The sequence below is a fragment of the Penicillium rubens genome, assembly GCF_028828025.1.
Source record: "Penicillium rubens strain IBT 27055 chromosome Unknown utg000001l_segment0_segment0, whole genome shotgun sequence".
NCBI lineage: Eukaryota > Fungi > Ascomycota > Eurotiomycetes > Eurotiales > Aspergillaceae > Penicillium > Penicillium rubens.
Genome location: NW_026890599.1, coordinates 3,675,305 through 3,694,925, shown reverse-complemented (window position 1 = coordinate 3,694,925; position 19,621 = coordinate 3,675,305). Strand labels below are relative to the sequence as shown.

The following is a 19,621-nucleotide window of genomic DNA, read 5'->3' as shown; positions in this document are numbered from 1 at the left end:
CGATTTTGTCTTTGTGTCTCGTAAGCCATCCATCCTCGTTGTGCTTAAAAGTTAAATGTAGAGGGGTCATTAGGGAGGTTGGAAAAGGCCTAGGGCAAACTGTTAACGCAAGTTGTGTATAGACGAGCGATATTCCGTACTCGTGCTCATCGAGGAAGGGCTAATACGTACCCATGAGTCAAGCTGAGCCCACCAGATCGAACCCTCGAGGCTCTCAAGGGAGCCTGCATCATCTCCCGCATTCATCCCCAAATCGGCTGGTTGCATCATGAAATCAACCGCCTGGGGGTCAAAAAGGACCGATTTTGCATCCGGATTCTGTGAACTGTCCCCCGAGACATACGGAATATGGTTTCCATTAGAAGAATGAGGCCGACTTTCAACAGAGAGCCCACTGGTCCCAATTTGCCGATGAACCTCTTGTCTCAGCTCCTCCAGAATAATCCCGTAGCGACGACTCGGACAGTTCTTGCGCGTGGCTTCAGCAAGATGTTGCTGACAGGATTCAGCGAGAGAGAAGAGCTGGTGCAATTTATCTGGGTCATTGGGGCTCCCGACTGAGGAGACAGACGCTGAACTAGATCCGACTAGTGATTTACGGTGCTGTTGGATGGTATGGATGTAAACGACCAAAACAGCACAAAAACACACGTAGTGCGTGAACCAGAAGGACTGGATTAGCACACCCTGATGCGCGAGACCATCGGTTATTGTCATGATATTCTCGGCAGCCTGGATGCATTTCTGGACGTGCGAGCTGACCATCGGGTGGGGGACTTTCGGTCTGCGGCTGAGGTCTGTGAAGTCGTTCAAGAGGAATGAGCGAGTGACATGGATCATTGCGTGCGAGTAGGCGAGTTGGAGAACTTGGCTTTGACGGCAGAGGGGTGGGATTAAACTGGTTGGGTGAACACTGTTGAATAATGGTGGGACAGTTTCTTTCCATTTTTCGAGTTCCGAGGTTAGGCGGATTGCGGTCTCGATGGGGGTATCGCGAGAATGTGTGTTTATGCTGTATAGTTGACGGGATATATCGCCCAGGATACGACCAAGTCTAGATTCGGTGTTAGCTGCTCAGGTGCTATATCAGTATATGTACAGGCTAGGTATGAGGGACCCACCGGTAATGAAGAACAGAGGCAATCATCATGCTGTCCGTGGATCCTGTTCTTCGCGTCGGATCTTCTTCCAGTAAGTCTTCGTCGTTCGTTTCGTCCGGTAGTTCTTGGTCGATGTCCTCATCGTGGAGCAGTCGAGGCCTTCCGAACATAATGCTTAGATATTTGTCTAGAATGTATACACTCCAGAAGATGCGCTTGCGGAGCTCCAGTTCTAGATATGAGCACCCGTTATTCGAGGCTTTGGCCGGCAACTTCCTGTGTAATCCCAGTGCAGTCACAATCTGCATTGTCGTGCCAAATGAGTACCAGCATTCGTTGGCCCGTGATGATGACAGCAGATAGAGGCATTGGCCCAGCCGGGCCTGGATGGTTTCCAGTCGGGGCGGCCCTGACTCGAGAGAAGACATGTATTTCGATGCTGCATACCAGCGCTCACTTTAATCCCTCAGTTAGGCTCCTTGTCCGACCATATCAAGAGATTACTAACCTTTCTAGACTTTCGCCCCGCCCGTCAGGTATTCCTCGGGGCCTCATTTCCATGTACAAAGTACTCACAGCAATAATCATGAGAACGATAGCGGTCCGAGCAACCATATTTCCCACAGGGAGGTTTGAGAGGCCGATGTTATTTTGGTAAACCTGTCTAGTCCACTCTTCCACATTGCCCCTATGCACAAACCGATAAGTCACCATAGAGTAATCGAAGTAAATTCCCACCAGCTCCAGTGCCTTCTCCAGAGACGGGAGGGTAAACTCCGCCTCTTGGGGATTGGAATAAGGCTTATCGCCAAACATAAAGACAGCTGTATTCCGCGAGGACTCATTTTGGAGTCCATCCGGATAGTGCGTCCTTTCATCTTGATGCAGACGGCTCCATACGCGGTTGATAAATGACACACCGGATGAAGGACCGAGGTAATTACCCTCAAAATCAGTCGATCCTGGCTCTGGCGAGTTTCGCGATGACACATGCTGGTTCTGGGTTTGGGTTGAAAGTAGATTGTCAGTCATAGTCGAGTCCCGAACGTTGGCTTGTAGATTGGGGCTGGACGTGCGCCCATCCCCGCCCACAAATGCACGATGCGCAGTCGAAGTTGAAAGTGGACTAACTGGACTCGGCGATGCAGGAAGAGGGTCTGGTGGTAGTCCCCGAGAGTATGCGGCGTTGTATCTGCATGGTAGTGACAGGCGTGTACATCTTGTACACGGTAGAGTACCAGTACACCGGGTCTTCTTTATTTTGCACGAGTCACAAGCTCTGGTAATTTTCTGGCGATGTGCAGCACCATCTTTTAATGTGTCGGATGCTTTCCTCTTGTTCGATGCGGGCGATTCTGTTGAAGTTTCATTTAGTTTGATCGCGGGCCGAGATTCGTGCATGGCAACGCTAGTGGTCGTCATATCGAGATCGGCAAGACAGGCCGAGCCAGGGAATTAATTCCCGAGGAATATTGAAAAGAGATGCGACTTAGAGGTAGGTTAGAAAGGAGAAGTATCCGGGGGATGAGGGGGAAATTGGGAAAAGCACACGATCTCGGCAAGTCTCCGGTGCGGGGAGTGCCTCCACCTCCCCCGGATTTTCTTATGTTGCTAGGTCCTTATCAAGTATAGTGCTGAGACACCCGTGGACACACGAGCTACGGTTATTAAGAAAGACCTTATGACCGGGCTTTCACCGCGTAAAGGGCTGTTCACTGAAGGTGACCATAGACATCTAAAGAAATCGCTCATTTGCTCTATTTAGTTACAAGTCAAAAGAAATTTTTATATAAGCCCCAATAAGCAATTTTGCCATAAATTCGTATACCATGTTAGCTGGTCGTAAAAGCACAACTGACACTGGCATCATATTCATGGGATAGGAGTCGGCAGAAGCAGAACATGCCCACCTGGGCAACAATATGATAGTGTTATCGGCTGCTCATGTGACCGAATGTGATCAAAGGAATCTAGTGTCTTAGGAGGCAAGTGGTTGACATTGACAGAGACCTCGAGCTCCATTTGCACGAGACAACTGGTACGCATCATAGGCCGAGGGAGCAATTAGTATTCGGTGAAGGCGAAGTTGAATCATGTCTGTTGAGAGAGGATGAGAGCCCTAGGCTAAGAAGGATCCGTGGACCTTGATTGCACTTTGGCTAGAATATCTGCCAGCAGCTTGAATGATGCGAAAGTGCAATGTCAAAAGGAAAAAAAAAGAAAAGAAAATCCCATTTGCTCCGTATCCACAAACACCCCCAGCGGGTAACTCCCGAGAAACAAAGTCTGAATGTGACAAGCTAGAACCGGGTATCTCTGGGTATATTCACTTCCGTCAAGGCATACCGGGACTTTGCGCAATTTTGCAAGCTTCTAAAGCCCCTGGTTTTGGGATGGCAATGTAGAGCTTGGGGAAGAGAATCGGAACAGTCTGGTTTCTTTGCGATCTCAATATGTCTCGAGATATGGCAATAAACATAAAGATGGAACTGGACACGCAGCTAGAATGAGGAATGTGACGGTTCTCTGAATGATCTGCTCCATCCTCGAAAGGAAATGCGACACGAACAGCTATGAAGGGAAACGCTATGAAACAAGCCGATTTGTTTGGTCGTTCGAGAATTTGGGATGGAGAAGGTTTAGCGGGGAGGATTTTGGAGAGACGAGGGGCAGATCTGGCACATATTCGTCCGGAGAGATGTGTAGATCGCCCGGCGAAGGTTAGGGCTGATTTAGCGACGGGTTGAAGTAGTTGCCCATGTTATTGTTGGGAGCAATGTTCAGGTTCAGGTTTGAGTCGCGCACGCCTGGATTGCGGAAATCGGATGGATTATCATCTTCCAAGAGACGGGTGAGGATATCTCGAACCTCTCCGGGGGTGGCTCCGGATCGTATGGTATTGACGATTAATTGCACCGTCGGGCCATCACTATCTCGGATGAGCCCGATGAGATCGTCCACAAATGACCGGAAATGGTCCAGTTGGTCCTGGATTCTCTTGGCTGAAGCTTTGCGGCGTCTGTCGGCGGCTTCATCGAAGATACATTCGCGGCCGTGGGTTGAGCATTCGGTACAATGAGGAGGGCCGGTACACTAACGCAATAAAAAAAAGAAGAGCAGGTCAGATTGATTGAAGTATAGATTAGGTGAAACAAAGGGGATAGATAGGGAAAAATAGGGAAAAATAGGAAGCGCAGTGAATGTTGTACCCTGGTCCGACGTTTTTGACACTCTGTACAGGCTGTCGATGCTCGCCTCATGCGTTTTTCGTCTGGTGCACCCCCAGCAGGACTTCCTGCTCCCTCCCCTCCATCCCCTCCTGATCCACCGAGTAACCTGGTGCGAGGCGCAAGAGGCCTATAGCCTCGGGGCGGCTGATCACTCATCGAGTCTGCAAAAAGAACAAAAAGATAGATAGCAAATCAGAAGCGCAACTCTCTGTCTTCCCAACCATTTGAAAGCATGATAATCAAGATATCATAGACAGATCATAGAAAGAGGTATAGAATGGAGAAAGAGAGGAGATGGTGCTGGGCGCTAGACCTATGCGGAATTCTGCAATGTGGGCTGCCTAGATTAGAAGGGTATGAGGGAAGGTGGGGGGCAACGGAGTCGATTGGGAGGAAAGGGAAAATAAACAGGTAAAGAACAGATAAATAACAAGAAAAAAAAAAAGAATAGAAAAAATAGAAAAGAAAATATTCAAAGGGGAAAAAAACCGGGAAAAGGAAGAGAATCAAGGACTAAGGTGGCGGATGTGGGCCTTCGAAGTTGGTATGTCGAGAAATTAAGCAGATCGAGGCTCCAAGGTCCAACCTTGGGAATAATCGAAGTGATCATATCTGTCAGATATAAAATAGAAAATAGAAAATAGAAAATGTAAAATATCAATATCAAATAAAAGTTAATACAATTCTCCTCTCTGCTAATGGGATAAAAAGCAATTACCGCTAATAGCTCATGTCACAAGTAATACTTTAACCCCTACAGTACTCCGTATATTGTCTACATGTACTCCGTATGTATATATTGTCTATATTGTACATTACTTATCTGTAATCTGTACTTCTGATAATTTTACTTCATATGTATTCTTCCCATCTAGCCTTTTACTCGCATCCCTACATACATCGAGTCTCTACTGGAATCCTACCCATAACCCTAATTTATCCCCGGAGTTAGTTTCCGGGGTAAATGATAGGCTCAACCAGCAACATAGAAAGACTGACAAGATCCCCCATGAAATCATGACTCTACGATGTGAGCCTCTCTAGATAACACTTTTAATCCTAAACATTTACTCCGTACCTAGAATCCGCTTCCTAGAGTCGCCATTTCGCGGAACTTTCTGCATTGGACAAAACGGGTCTATGCCTTTTAGTCGATCCCTGACATTCTCGGTTCACATGTCGATCGGCAGATCTGGAGTTGGGTTTTGATTTGTTTCTTTTTTTTCCCCCATTGGCTCTGTGAAAATGCCATATCCATATGTAGCTTCATCCGATTTCCCCCATCTACGTTGTATATTGTAGTGCCTATATACCAAGAGATCTTTCTGTACTGTTCAAACATGACTCGACTAAAAACCCCACCTAACATTGGCCTACGTAGGTGCAGTGGGCGTGTGAAGACCCCACCAGGCGAAACGTTGTCAACCCACTGTGGCTGTTTTGCCACATAAGTAACCCCAAAGATACTCCGTACAATGGTTTTTCCTCTGCATGATTCTATTCTTTGACCTGTCCATATACCATTCTGGGATTAACTTGCCCTGATCGTCGGGAAATCTCTCTGATCGCTCTTAACAAAATAGCTCAATATTGGTTGGAAACTTCGTCCCCTATCTAATAACAATAATGCCGAACCTATTGGCTATAACACTCTATGTGAACGGGGTACTTGCAACGGGGCCCTGGCCTCCTCGGCTCTTAGGGCTTCCTTTACCAAGGTTAGCTCGGGGCTAGCAGACTATTGAAACCCGTTCCTTGATTCTCCTAGTATGGCTCAACTCTGTCCCGTGTTTGGGGTATATGCATTCTCAACCACGCTTGGCGATTGTGGAATACCCTTCGAAGTGAATATCATTTTAACCATAACACTAAGACGAAGTTGGCCAAGATCAACTGTGGAAGCCCAAAAGTACGTTCTATAAACTTGACAGGTGGGGACATAGTCCAGCACTCTGACTGGTACCGGCGAAGAGTTCCATTCTGCGAAGGGGACCAGGTATTACCCTCGTGTCCCTGACTTGCTATAGACTTCACCGCATCGATTTCGCTATGCACGCCATGGTATTTGACTCTCGTGTACATGTCTCTTTTCTATTTTCAATTGAAAAAAAAAAAGGGTAAAAGGAAAAAGACTTGGCCATGGTTACCTTGACTTCCGATAATTCCCCGGGAGAATACTTCCGGACCATACATGGTCTGTTTCCCATCGAACAAAAATTCCTTCAAGGTCTCCAACAAGAAGGTATTCGCAACTCGTCCTGTTCTTGGCAAGTTCAACCATGGCTCGGATATCTCCAGGGAGGCGAAGAACCTTGACATTGAACCCTCTGCTCCACCACTGGTCATCCAATCTCGTCTCTATCCATGGATATTCGACTCGAAGGCCTGCCTCAATATAAGCGAGTCGATATACGGAGTATGCTAGATGCGTACCTGCAATATCTGCAATCTTGTCCCCATACCACTTCTCCATCCTTCATTTACAATTATCTCCACTATCCCGACCATCGTGCTTATACGCACAGGTCTCGCGCCCGTTCACCGATCTTCGGCGCCACAACAATACGTGGCCCCTATCCAGTACGACTCCAAACCATTCCGGTATGTGCAATCCTGCCTATAGAGCTACCTAAGGCAATGCAAGGAAGGAAGCTTCTCGTGTTGCTCTACTCCCTAGACTCACAATATACAGTACTCCATGCTTTTAGATTGTTACGTGCCCTAACTGTATACCGGCACAAACGAGAGCGGGGCCGGAGACAAGATCGCAATTTCGTGAAAAAAAAGGAGAGAAAAAGAGAAAAAGGAAAACCCCAAGACCATACGGAGTATGGATACTGCCCGTATCCACCCCATTACCCCAAGCGCTCCATAGGATGGTTCTCTTTGGATAACACTGAAGAAGCGGTCAAAATCGGGATTCGCTCTTATTAGGGCTATCTACATTCCCCGATGTAGGTGCTCCGTACTTTCGCGACTAATGTGCCCAGGTGCGGAGCACATCACACAAAAGCAGTCCGTCTCACCGAGAAACATTTCCCCCTGAGCAGCCCCGAGCAAATATGGCTGATTGGTGGACTGGGCAGGAAGGAATTCCAGGAATTCGTTCATGCCGAAGGATCTGATAGTATGCATGCATCACTACTAGTAGCTCTCCCCATCTTGATTAGTGTTTATTGCAATATATACCTGTCCTAGCGATATTCGAACCGAATATCGCGCATCTGCAGATAAATCCTTCGAACCACTCTAATCGTAGATAGAAACCAATGAGCAAGCAGTTAATATATCGACTTCTTTGTTCTTCCCTTCTTCCCGACAGGGATTCCTTGATGCTATTCCAAATACTGGTTGGTACCTTTGATATATACTTCACGCGGCTTACAGTAGCCTCGAGCATCACTTCACATCACATCTCACATTACCTGTTTCATTGAATGCCCATGTCAAACAACCCCGCCTTGATCACACTACTTCCTATCAAATACCAACACTTCTCATAGACCTAGACACAAGAACGAAAGCAAGGAACACCCTTAAAGCACGATCCGGGGATCCAGTATCCCCCTCACTCGATCTGCATGTAGAGCGTTGACGCCAACAAAAACGAAAACTGACAGGGGTATTGATTGATCAGCTCGATACGTTGGGCATCAAGGATGGAGACGGTCAAGAGCGGGAGCGAGACCGACATACCCTTTTTACCGAGATCAGATTCACTTTGAGGCTGCAGACGGGCTATCGAGTGCTTGGCTGACTATCGATTGCTTGGCTGAGGTATATAAACGCCAAATATAAGTCAATTCAGTATCCCCATCTGCATATTCTGTACAACATAGAGTATTTCCAGGCTCCCGCGCTTTAACCGAGCCACATACGTACACCAATACTATAGGAATATAGTGTGGGTCTTGATCTACGTAGTTGGGCTGGAATATCGAGCTGATACGTGACATTTATTTGGTCTTTTAGTGGTGCGGAGTACAATTAATATGTACTCCGTACGGTGCCCTGGATTATGCGTGTTCACCCGCAGAAGAACCCCGCTGGTTCCATCGGTGTGACAGCACATGTAGTCCTTCGACACGGGTGCTCGATGGGGCGTGTTGCATGCATGCCGTGCTGGTCTGCAATGCAATGCAGGGTGAGGCTTGGCGCTAGACATTGCCAAAATCTGTTGGAATATGGAATTATTGCAGCTTGATTACATTGTTTTATACATCCTGCGCAAGGCAGTCCGAATATTGCGTCTAAGGAAAATGGTTTGCATTGAAATGGGCAATAGAATTCGTATGGACACCAAAAAATGTACAGATGAAGTAGAGGAAGGAAACTGGGAATAAAGTGTGTAAAAAGAAAAAAAAGAACCAGGAAATAAGAGACATATCTCATACACCAGAAAGGAACAACACGTGGGATATCAAGAAGAATACGGTCACAGTCGAGCTGCGTGCGAAGACACTAAAGTATACCCCAGAGAGTAGGACGCGAATCAGTAGATCGGACGGCCCTCATCCCACCGGCGAGACTCTCTCGGACTAGAAATAGGTTCGGGTTGGCTTTCGCCTACAGGGGTGTGAGGACTTGCCACGATGTTACCGGATGGAGAAGGGATAGAGAATCGCGCACTCTCACGGCGGCCAGTATGTTCCGGCTCGCCGATAGCGTTGATGCCACCGATCCACTCCCAGACTCGAGAAACATCACCGCTACGTCCTTCTCGCACAGAAGCGCGGACATTAGCGTTACCCTCGACAAAGTTGCGGACCCGTCGCCAGAGCTCCTCGCGACGCTTGCCCTGGAGTTCAAAGCGGAGGACGTCATCACGGAGCTGACCGATGGCAATGTAAGGTTCTTTGGCATCGCCGCGGGCGTATAGTGCAGCTTGCGTGGATAGCCGGTCAAGCGTTGTAGCTACCAATTCCGGCACGCGAGCAATGTCAGACCGACGTGCAATGACACGCGCACGAGCGTACACAAGGAGACCAATGGTCATGATTAGAAGTGAAATAGGGAGTCGATACGCGAGGAGAGCGAGTCGGAAGTGGCGGCGGACGGCGCATGCGAGTGGGAGCCGTGCAATGGAGGTAGAGGAGAGGACGAGGATATCGGAATTTCTGTAATTGCGAACGCGTCTCTGTCAGTTCCGGCACACAATGTCAGACCAGATCTTTATAAGAAATGCCGCTGGATGGGAAAATCCAGAGCGATGAGCGTAGCCAAGGAGACACGAGAATCACTCCTAGGGTTCAGGAAACTTACGGCTTGGTATTGCTGATAACTTCATCCTTGCCAAGGATCTCACCAATGGCGCCCTTCCACAGCTCATCAAACTCGGTGTCACTCAAACCCTTGCGGCGTCTCTTGGCCACCTCTTCCCTCAGCTCTGGTTCGCTGAATTCTGGAGATCTGGCACCCTTGCCATCTTCCTTCAGCTGACCGCATTCCCACTTCGCTCGGCGCTCACGAAGCTCCTCAACAGCTTTATCAGCAACAGCCTTGACGCGGCGTTCCTTTTCACTATCGGGTTCACATGTTGGCGGCAACGGCACTAGGCCACCGAGGGCAAGTGGATGCGGCTTCAAAAGGAAATCATTTTCGCAGCGCACTTCAAAGTCCGGGTAACAGAAGGCATGGCTTGGGCATGGCTCGCACCGAGGCTCCAGAACATTTGCCCATTCAGGAACCCTGGTCTCTGCCAAAGACCATGTGGGCTTTCCCAGGCCACAATATCCAATCTCGAGCTTTTCTTTGCGCCACCAGGCACCAAAACTGCCGGCCAGTGAAAGGATAACCACCCAAGGGGCCAAGCGGCTGAGGGTTCCTTGTTTTCGCGGCCGTCGCCTAGCCCGAATTTGCGACGAGTACTGATCATTCTCCATAGACATAGCGAGCTGTTCCTCAGGCGTGAATTCTTCACCTGCCTCAATTTCACTTTCTTCATCATCGTCGGATTCTTCCGACTCCTCCTCAGGCTCTTCCTGGGGAGGCATCAACCTGGAGGCAAAATCAAATGAATCCCGTTTGGGTGGCTGGAAACCATCATCTTGCTGAAGATTAGACGGGGTTGCTGATTTCCGCGACCTGAGTCCGCGGCCCCGAGCTGGGCTGTCGGTGGATAAGCGCGAAACGCTCTTCCGCTTGCCATCATAGCTCATCCTTGCACTTTTAGGAGCCTCCGGGCTTCCACTCTGGAAAGGATTGTCATCCGTAAACATACTCTGATTGCGTGATTCTGACTTGAGACCAGGAGTGTGCTCATCCACTTCTGTCGAAGGGAGGATGTCACTCTGTCGGACTTTCCTAGCTGTAGATTTGCGAGGCGTAGGACGGGTAGCAGCGACTGGCGTGGCGAGTGTGTCGTCGCCGGTTTCCGTGTCAGACGTACGAGCGTGTTTACCCACCGAGCGAGCAACGCTCGTGCGCTTTGTGTTCCTGACAGGTGTAGCAGGGCCGAGACCATCATCGGCATCCACTGTTGAGTGACGCGTGCTGCGTCGCGATGTACCTCGCTGGCCTCTGCTTGTGGACCCGACTGTTGAGGGTGTAGGTGGAGGAGGCATCGAGTCTCTGTCGTTCGCGTCGCTAGCCACTGATGTCGACCGACTGCTCATGTCTGTAATCCCCATACTCGTCCGTCGAACAGTGTCGCGGTCGCGCAAAAGCTTTCTGGCTTGCGGAAGGACTTCATTCTCGAGGATGCCGATCAGTTGAGCCTTCTTTGCGGAGGCAGGGTACGGAATATCGTGGCTGACGAGGATGGAACGGAGACGAGGGACGGTGAGAGAATTCAGATCGAAGTCTGGATGCAGGTATTCCAGTTCATCCGCCATTTTGGAATGTGCGACGATGCCGCCTGGTTGATGTGCGAGCACCCCGACCGAGATGGCGTAGTCTGGGGGGGTTTCAAGATGGACACCGAACTTGCAGCACGGTGCGTGGCTAGACGAGATTGCAATATGCGAGTGAAATGCCACAGATCGTTCCCTTTTTCAAATTTAAGCTAGGGTGGCAGAAGTGTTGTTTTTTTTCTGTCGAGCTGTTAATTACGGCAGACCTGGTTCGATCATTTGTCCAGTTCGTAGCCACGGCAACGGGTGGGACGGGAAAAACGGCCGATGTTGGGGCTAACGACTTGTTCGATGTAAACGTAGGCAAGAAGGCCCAAGAAACAGATGTCTATCCCACTCTTTTCTGCTTGGATTCGGTTTACCAGGTGAAAGGGGTGAGCAGACCAAGAAAGAAAACAAAGTCGATGACGCACGCATAAACAGTGGCACGTGACCTGCTAAAAGTGTTGATATTGATAGTTATGAAAGAGAGCTCAATTAGCTACTACCTCAGGGCCTATCGTATAAATTTTGGCTACTGGTCATTATTACATACGTACACACAGACAACCTTGGAAGCAAGTTTACATCAATTTTACTATGTTGTAATTGCTCGCTGTCGTGGAGAAATCCATGGGAGAACACTATTTTACATTATGTATATACTACGCTACTTAGATACCGGTAGCTGCGCGAGGATAACTCCAGACTAAGAGTACTACAGGGTCCGCTTAACATTCTCTCGCACTTTCTTCTGATTCAGGACACCTATAGAGTATCATCACGTCTGACTCCCCCACTTTCACGTCGATCTCTGCCAAGCCCAAGTATGTACTACTGCGTACATACATCAACTATCAACTGATAACTATCAACTGAGACCTAAGTTTGACCAACTCTATACTACATACACACTTTATGTATGAGAGAGTGCAAGTATTATATTATGAGGTTCTTCTCTCTTCTCTCTTTCTTTGTTTTTAGAACTGCTTAGATAGTAAATCAGGTTGAGCAGGCCATCTCCTTAGGTAGGATGGTATGGCTATAGTAGAATGATCTTACAGAGAATCCTAACAAGACATCAGCATTAAGATAGAGTGTTTGGATAAAAATTTCAAGATTATCTTTTAGATAAAGAAGCAAAAAGTTACGCATAACGACGGCTGCATGATTCGAACATGCGCCCGCGAACGGAATTGATTTCTAGTCAATCGCCTTAGACCACTCGGCCAAACCGCCGTACTTTGTGATTTATTTGACATTAAGTGCATCATTAGGAGTGGCCACTATGGAGAGGTCTACATGGACGTAGTTCATGGTACAATGTGAGATAGATTGTTGACTTTGTATGCAGAACTCACGCGGCAGGTGTTTAGATATAATCCCTGGTGATACATAGAAAGCTGTTTCGTACATCTCGCAAGACAAGAAAGGCATTGAGAAAAGCATGTAAAAAGGACTTCCAAGGAACCTGTCAATACTTTCTTACATATGACATCCCTAATATCATGTTGGCCCAAATAGATCAGATTAGTAAAAGTTCGATAGTCTCGGACGGCAGACTAAATACATACATATTAAGGATCAAATAAGATGATAAGAAAAAAGCCCATGAAATTATCATATAAACTGTAATGTATATTCACTGACCGAGCCAATTACAGCCCTAAAACTCAAAGCAGATCAAAACCAATAATGAAAGAAGATACCGAAACAGTCCCCTTGGCTCCATGCCATAATGCTTTATATAAAACAATCTGCAGAACCCCCTCCCGCCAGTGGGGCGCCGCCCACCAAAACAAAGCAAGAAAGATACAAGAAGGGAGAAAGAAAGGTCAAAAAAGCAAGTAATAGGAAACCAAAAGTAAGTTGAAGATTAGTGTGATAAAAGGCAGGCAGCAGGACTCAGTGTTAGCTGCGGCCGGAATCAAAAGAGCGATTGGCATCGCCGGGGAGATGGAGGAAAGACGACGAGGCGGAGGTAATGCCGCTGTCGATACTGCCTGAAGGTCCCATCTTGACAGGAGTTGGTGGACCGCCGATGTTGCCCGCAGCATCAACGGCCATCTGCTCCTTGAGGGCTTGGAATTCGGCAAGCTGTGTTTGTAATTGCTGTAGTACCTCGCTGATAGGGACGGCGTGGTCGCTGAGGGTGTCGCCTGGTTTGAAGGGACGCATCATATGGCGTAGGGAGAGTGTGTTGATGCATACCTGGGATTTGTTAGAATTTGAAGTAGAACGAAAGGGGGGTTTTGTGTAATACTAACCTCGATGCGGGTGACTTGTTGATCGACCAAACTGAGAACGGTCGAGTCGTTGAGCTCACCTCCATGTCTCTTGACCATGTTGAAGAGAGCGACGTTCGGCTCTCTGAGGCTCGGTTCACTTGGATGCTCCATAGCACCGCAAAGTCGTTCAAGACGGAGTGTCACTTCCCAGAGACGCCAAATGACGTTTGTCTGGATATCAAGTTGGTTGTCTGGGTTGATGGTTGCAACGGAGCTGTCTTGATCCTGTGATTCTTCTGAAGAGATCATGCGACCAGAAAGCGAGGAGGGGTAAACAAGGTAGAGGGGTTCCGGATTTTCCAGACCCTTCAGCTTTCTTTCTCCTTGATCTTTGATAACGAAACCTTGACTGTTGAGCTGTTGCAGTTCGCGACGAATGTTGTGGCCGAGGCTATCGCCGCGGGAGCTGCTGTCGGTCGAGCTGGTGGATGCAGAACGCTCAGCATCTGCGAAAATCTCGAGGCTACGGTGGATGTCGGTCATGAAATCCGACGAAACAAATATCTGCCCTCCATCCGCGACGGCAGAAATTCGCGACGCACGATTCACCATCGGACCGAAATAGTCCATTCGACTGGTGACGGGATCTTTTGCGCAGACAGGCTCGCCCCAATGGCCACCCATACGGACAGACAGGCCACGGAAGATCACATTATTGTCCATGTCAACCACAACTCGGCACTGGGGCTGATCGAGAATCTCTGTAGGCCACTCAGCTTCAAGAAGCTGGTTTTGACAGTTGAAACACCACAGCAAGGCAGCGGTCGTGGTTGAGAAAGCGACCATGAAAGCATCACCTTCTGTCTTGACTTCATAGCCACCGAAGATCGCAAGTTGACGACGTAGGATGTCATTGTGGATTTGAATAGCAGAGCGCATCGCATCCGGGCAAATCTCCCATAGACCCGTGGATTTCTTGATATCAGTGAACATAATAGTCAATTCACCTTCGGGAGCATTCACGTGTTCAAAGCGCGCGAGTCTCGAATCTCCAGGACCATCGCGCTTCTTGGGACGCTTGGCAGTTGGGATGATCTGCTCTTCAGCAAACGTGGACGAGGCAGTGTTGAGAGAAGGACGAGGCTTTGGGCGTCTCCTTCGAATCTCACCAACGCCGAGGATCATCACCATCAGCTTGTTGGTAGCACCGAAGGAGATGGCCAAATCACGTAACTTCTGAGCTGCAAACATCAAGTCGGGCTGTTCTCTCCTAGTAATGTCAACCACCACTTCGGGGGTAACATAATCCCAGAGTTCTTTTGATGCCAAAACGATCATCTCGTCTTGTTCCGTCAAGACGGTATGCATCGTGGAGGGAGCCGCAATGACAGCAGGCATCATAGGGAAGTGTCCGAAGCACCTCGACACGGTCAGGACATCGTTCAGCTTCCCGGTGCGAGACACGAAGCCTCCTGCTGCACGAATGCGGGCACGCTCGTTAGGTTCCGCAGGATCATGGTTTTGCGCCAAAGAAACCATTGAACCATCTGACCGGATCAAAATAGCCTGAGCATCACCGACATTGGCGGCGTACAAGTCCATGTTGTTCAGATACAGAACAGTAGCAACACCCCCGGACTGAATGTCGTCCTGGTTGAGCATCTTGGCCGCATTCGATCCTCGATGGTATTGGCGGATTTCACGATCATCAATGGACCTGTAGGCAGAGCCTGCCATATTCTTATTCAATGCCAAGAACGACCGTCGGAGTGCGTCCAATGGTGTTTCACCCTGGTCTCGCTGCAGTTTCTTAAGCTCAAACGAGAAAGTAGAAGTGAAATTCTCGTGCAAGTACTTTGCGACGCGAGAACCACCACTAGAAAGTGTCTGTCCGTCAAACATTCCCACAAGTGTTTCCACATTATCCTGCTTCAACCGTGGCACAATCATATCAATAATAGATAGATGCTCGGTCTTACCAAGAGAGTCGGCCATACCGTAGGCGAGAGTACCAGCCAAGGAGGCAGATGTTCTCACACGCCGATCTTCAGTCTCCTCTGGGATGGTGGGAATGGTGAGTGTGACATCCATCAGCCCCAGAACACGGAGATGGGTGAGGGAGTTGAAGTCAGTCAGGTCAGCGCCATTGGCAGCCGGAGGACCCAGCGACGCGATATTTGGCTTGATTTCCAGACGCTTGTTGCCCGAGAAATTCAGATACTTGAGATTACGGTTCCAGTTCCAGTTCCAGTCATAAGGCCAGTTTGACACGTTGTACTTGAGCCCATTGCTCCCCACATCCAGAATAGAAAGCTTGCTGACCTTGCAAAGCTCCGCAGGCAAGACTTGGAACCGATTGGCGTTGATATGGAGAACTTTGAGGTTGCTTCCCTCTTCCAGGTCATCGGATGGGAGAGAGGTCAACTCGTTACCGGACAGGTACAGCTCGGAAATCAATGGCCACCTCTTGAGAATTCCTTGCGGTAGTTCCGTCAGGTCATTGTAAGAAAGGTTGACAATACGCAGTTCTGGGAGCAAGGATAGTTCCCGGAAAACGTCATCTTCAAGCCTGTTGTCTGCAAGTGAAAGTGTTCGGAGAGATGCCGCAAACGTCATCGCCATCTGCTGAGAGAAGTTGGAGTCTTTTCGACTCACCGAGTTCGGGTCGGTATATGATGGCGACGTCCCAGATACCTTCCTACCAGATTGAGCAGTTGAAGGACTGCGGTACCCATTCGGTGATACAGAATGCAAAACACCATTCGACGTTTGACTCGGTCGACGAAGACCTGGTTCGTTCATTGGGCCTACATCTTCATAGCTGGGGTTTCCAGCAATGCCCGGTGTAGTCCCAGGTGTGTTTGTAGGCTCCCCGGGAATTTGAGGGTACGGAGCACCGCACTTTGGAAAGCTGGTCAGAATGTTTGAGGAGATGTTGAGTATTTCCAACTTGGCACAATGCCAGATTTCAGATGGTAGAGAATTCAAGTTGCACTCCCTCAGGTTAAGATGTTTGAGCTCCGCAAGGCAACCCAAGGTTGGAGGCAAAGACGACAGTGGGTTCTTGATCATACTGAAGTGTTCCAGTCGACGTAACCTGCCAATCTGAGGCGAAACCGAGGAGATATGATTTTTGTCGAGAACGAGCTTTGTAATATTCGGGCAATTCTCGAAAATTGTATCCCTGAATTGGGAGAGCTTGCCGGAGGCAAGGTTGAGAGAAGTCAATGTTGGCATAGGGGCGTCAACATCAAAATGGGTCAGAGGGCAGTGGTCCAGATGTAAACTCCGCAGCCTCGGGAAGGAGCCTTTGAAACGTGATAGAAGATTGTGACCAAAGAATATCTGTTCCAGTCGTGGAAGACTAGAGAGAGCATCGATATTGGAGATAGCATTGAAGCGTCCATCAAATTCCTTGAGGTTCACTAATTCCCTGAAGGAATCATCGAGAGGCCCGCTCAAGTTGTTGTTTGTCATCCAGAGGCGTTCAAGTGTGGCCAAGCGGCCAATATTGGGGAGCTCTTCTATCCCATTGAAGCTGATATCGAGATCAACCAGACTCTTGAGGTTGCAAAGGAAGTCGGGGAAGACCTTGAAACCATTTGACGACATGTTCAGGCTTCGCAGGTTTTGGAAATTGCCGAAAGAGCTTGGCAGTTTCGTTAACTGATTGTTCGCCATCTTGATGCTAACAAGACCAGTCAGCCGATCGAGCCCCGCGTGATCCAAGTCCTCAAGACAGTTGTTTGACACATCCAGATAGGTCAGTCGGCTGGCTAAACCAAAGCTTTGTGGGAGGAATGCAGCCTCATTCCCGATGAACTTGATCTCTCGCAGATTGATGCAGCTTTGGATGAAGTCTTTGGGAACGTCTAGTGACAAGTTTCGCGACAAGTTCAGTGAGATGATCTCGGAGGACTTTGCATATAGAGTAATTGGAATAGTGACGAGACTGCGGCCTTGGAGATCCACATGGCTGAACTTTTGCACTTTGTTGAAACCTGGCTCGGCATCCAGACTGCTGTAGCCGCTTAGCTTTGTGGGCAAGAAGATGAAGCGGCAGAGATAACTGTGATCCTCACGGCCAATATCTCCGATACGATCCTTTTGCGTGTAGCCAACTTGTTCCAGCAGCCGCTTCTGCATTTGAATAGGTCGCTCGTTGTGGTCAAGTTGCCGCGAAAGATCATGTTTCCGTAGAACAATTTCATAATTGTTGAGATGATCTTGTAAGAAAGACTTCCGTCCAAGCATGAGGAGGATCTCGGACACGGTAGCATTCAGACCAGCCGATAGCGTGGCAAAAGTAGAATCAATCCGGAAGATCCGAATGAAGTACGAAGCTTCACGATCACGAGGGCCGACGGGGGTTGGTTCTTCCAAGGTAGGGTCTTCCAAGGTAGGATCAATGGGTCCCCTGACCTGCCAACTTTCGGGCGCATTCCACGGCTTTTCCATTTTGGAATCGTCGAGAGGTGTGGTCGTCCCATCCCTTCCACGCTTCGTTTGCCCAGGCGAAGGTGGACGGACAATCCCTTTCAGGTTTTCCATATCGACATCAAGGTGGAAAAAGTGCTTGTTCTCCTCTTGGTTTTTGTCGTCCTTAGGGTTATAAATGTCACCCCCTTGATGAGTGAACACACGACGATTACCAAGCTTCCTTCCCACCATTAGACCCTTCCCAGAATCTTTCTTTCGGTCTGAATCTACCGACTCTGGGTATCGAGATGAAGTACCCCCTTCAACGCTTGGTTGCCTATCGCGCCGCGGCGGGGAGGAGTTCCTCGATTTGTCATGCGAATGTGACTTTCCGAGGATCTTTTTGATAAACCCGCCGATTCTGGGATGCTGTGAGTTCTGATCAGGGTCTCGGTATGCGCTACGCACACTGGGCGTTGGACTTGTCGATCGGCCTCCAGCTGGAGTAGAGTCACTCATGTCAGTCCCTGAATGCAGATAGTTCTCATTAAACGGCCGCAGTCCAATGTCATCTCTGCCAGTAGCGGGTCGGGGTTGGGACCATGCCAGATCGCCAGCAAGAGTCCGGTTCTCTTCTTTGCTTCGTGAGGAACGATGTCTGCCAGGCCCCCGTCGGCTTGGCTCCCTCTGCCCCGAGGAGCCATTCTCCGAGGATGGAAGACGCTGTCCATCGGGGCCGATGGGCACGTGGCGCACGGGTGCCTCCCCGTACTGTGGGATGTCATTAAAGCTCTGATAATCCCATGGAGTGATGTCACTGGAGGGCAGAGGGTTATTTGCCCGTGACCTCTGGGGGCGCTGCGAGGAGCTGGATCCTTCAGGCGTATTGCGTGAGCCATCTGAATTCGCTCTCTCCCGTGCCTTTAACTGGTCGACTGGCCCCCCACGCCTGCTCGGCGGGTTCTGGGAGCCATCGTCATCAGTTTGAAGCTCTCCAGGGGAATGATAGTCATCTCCAAGTAGACCTTTCAGATGCTTCTTTCGGAACTTTTGGCTAATGCTTGATCTAGACCCCTGGCTACTGACTGTGGTTGCGCTTGCAGCAGATGGTCGGCGATGTTCCCCATGGTATTCATACTCGGCAGGTTCGCTTGCGATTGTCCGTCCGGTCGTGGGGCGAAATGTGAATGACGCAGGCGAGGCTTCATGTTCAGAGTCGTGATAAAAAGTACCACTAGCATCAGGCTGACCGCTGCTGGGGGTTGTGGACCACGGGGCGATCGACTCGATCTCATCGGAGTCGGCGCGAGATGGGCGAAGTGGCGGAGGTCGGGGACCCGAGACTGATGATTGAGACGGGCTATCTCGATTGCCCGGTACCGTCAAACCCTCGCGGTGATTGCTAAATCCGGAGGCTTTGCGTTGCTCGGAGGGGGAATTACCGGAGTTCCATGACCACATGGAATTTCCCCAATCAATGCGAGGGGGTTTTGAGGAGTCGGGCCTAGCAAAAATACAAGATTAGCGCCTCTCCTTTTTGATTTAGATCCGACGCGCCATAATCGCGTAGAGAGTCAGCAGGTCATTTGGAGAAACAGAAGCTTACTTGGAGTCCATTTTCAACGAACTGGGAAACTGGTCGGCATTACGACCTCCCGCAAAGGCCTCGTCTTGATCTCCAGGCTGACTCTCGGAGTTTCGCACAGTATCCTGTGACATCCAGCTTTTTCCAGAGCTCTCCGAACCTTGACGGTTGTCGGGTTGGTTGCGGTCCCGCGCCGGCATGGCTGCGCTCAGATTCGGCCAAATGCCAC

The 19,621-nt window shown here is 49.3% G+C and overlaps 4 protein-coding genes across 4 annotated transcripts; all 4 read right to left on the bottom strand.

Moving 5' to 3' along the window:
• Nucleotides 1–44: 44 nt before the first annotated feature.
• Nucleotides 45–2,522, bottom strand: N7525_001438 (Zn(II)2Cys6 transcription factor; the record flags this gene model as incomplete). The annotated part of the gene is made up of 4 exons (XM_061211897.1): nt 45–89; nt 172–1,054; nt 1,122–1,556; nt 1,609–2,522. The coding sequence occupies 4 exons, from the start codon at nt 2,520–2,522 to the stop codon at nt 45–47; spliced, it is 2,277 nt and encodes a 758-aa protein (XP_061071123.1).
• Nucleotides 2,523–3,821: 1,299 nt separating this feature from the next.
• On the bottom strand, nt 3,822–4,486 carry N7525_001437 (Zn(II)2Cys6 transcription factor domain-containing protein; the record flags this gene model as incomplete). The annotated part of the gene is made up of 2 exons (XM_002557917.1): nt 3,822–4,193; nt 4,310–4,486. The coding sequence occupies 2 exons, from the start codon at nt 4,484–4,486 to the stop codon at nt 3,822–3,824; spliced, it is 549 nt and encodes a 182-aa protein (XP_002557963.1).
• A 4,336-nt stretch (nt 4,487–8,822) lies between these two features.
• N7525_001436 (putative sister chromatid separation protein (Src1)) lies at nt 8,823–11,163 on the bottom strand (the record flags this gene model as incomplete). Its single annotated transcript, XM_002557919.1, has 2 exons — nt 8,823–9,447; nt 9,593–11,163. 2 exons carry the CDS (start codon nt 11,161–11,163, stop codon nt 8,823–8,825), a joined length of 2,196 nt encoding a protein of 731 aa, XP_002557965.1.
• Nucleotides 11,164–13,071: 1,908 nt separating this feature from the next.
• Nucleotides 13,072–19,592, bottom strand: acyA (adenylate cyclase acyA; the record flags this gene model as incomplete). The annotated part of the gene is made up of 3 exons (XM_002557920.1): nt 13,072–13,371; nt 13,428–19,311; nt 19,414–19,592. 3 exons carry the CDS (start codon nt 19,590–19,592, stop codon nt 13,072–13,074), a joined length of 6,363 nt encoding a protein of 2,120 aa, XP_002557966.1.
• Between the last annotated feature and the right edge of the window lie 29 nt (nt 19,593–19,621).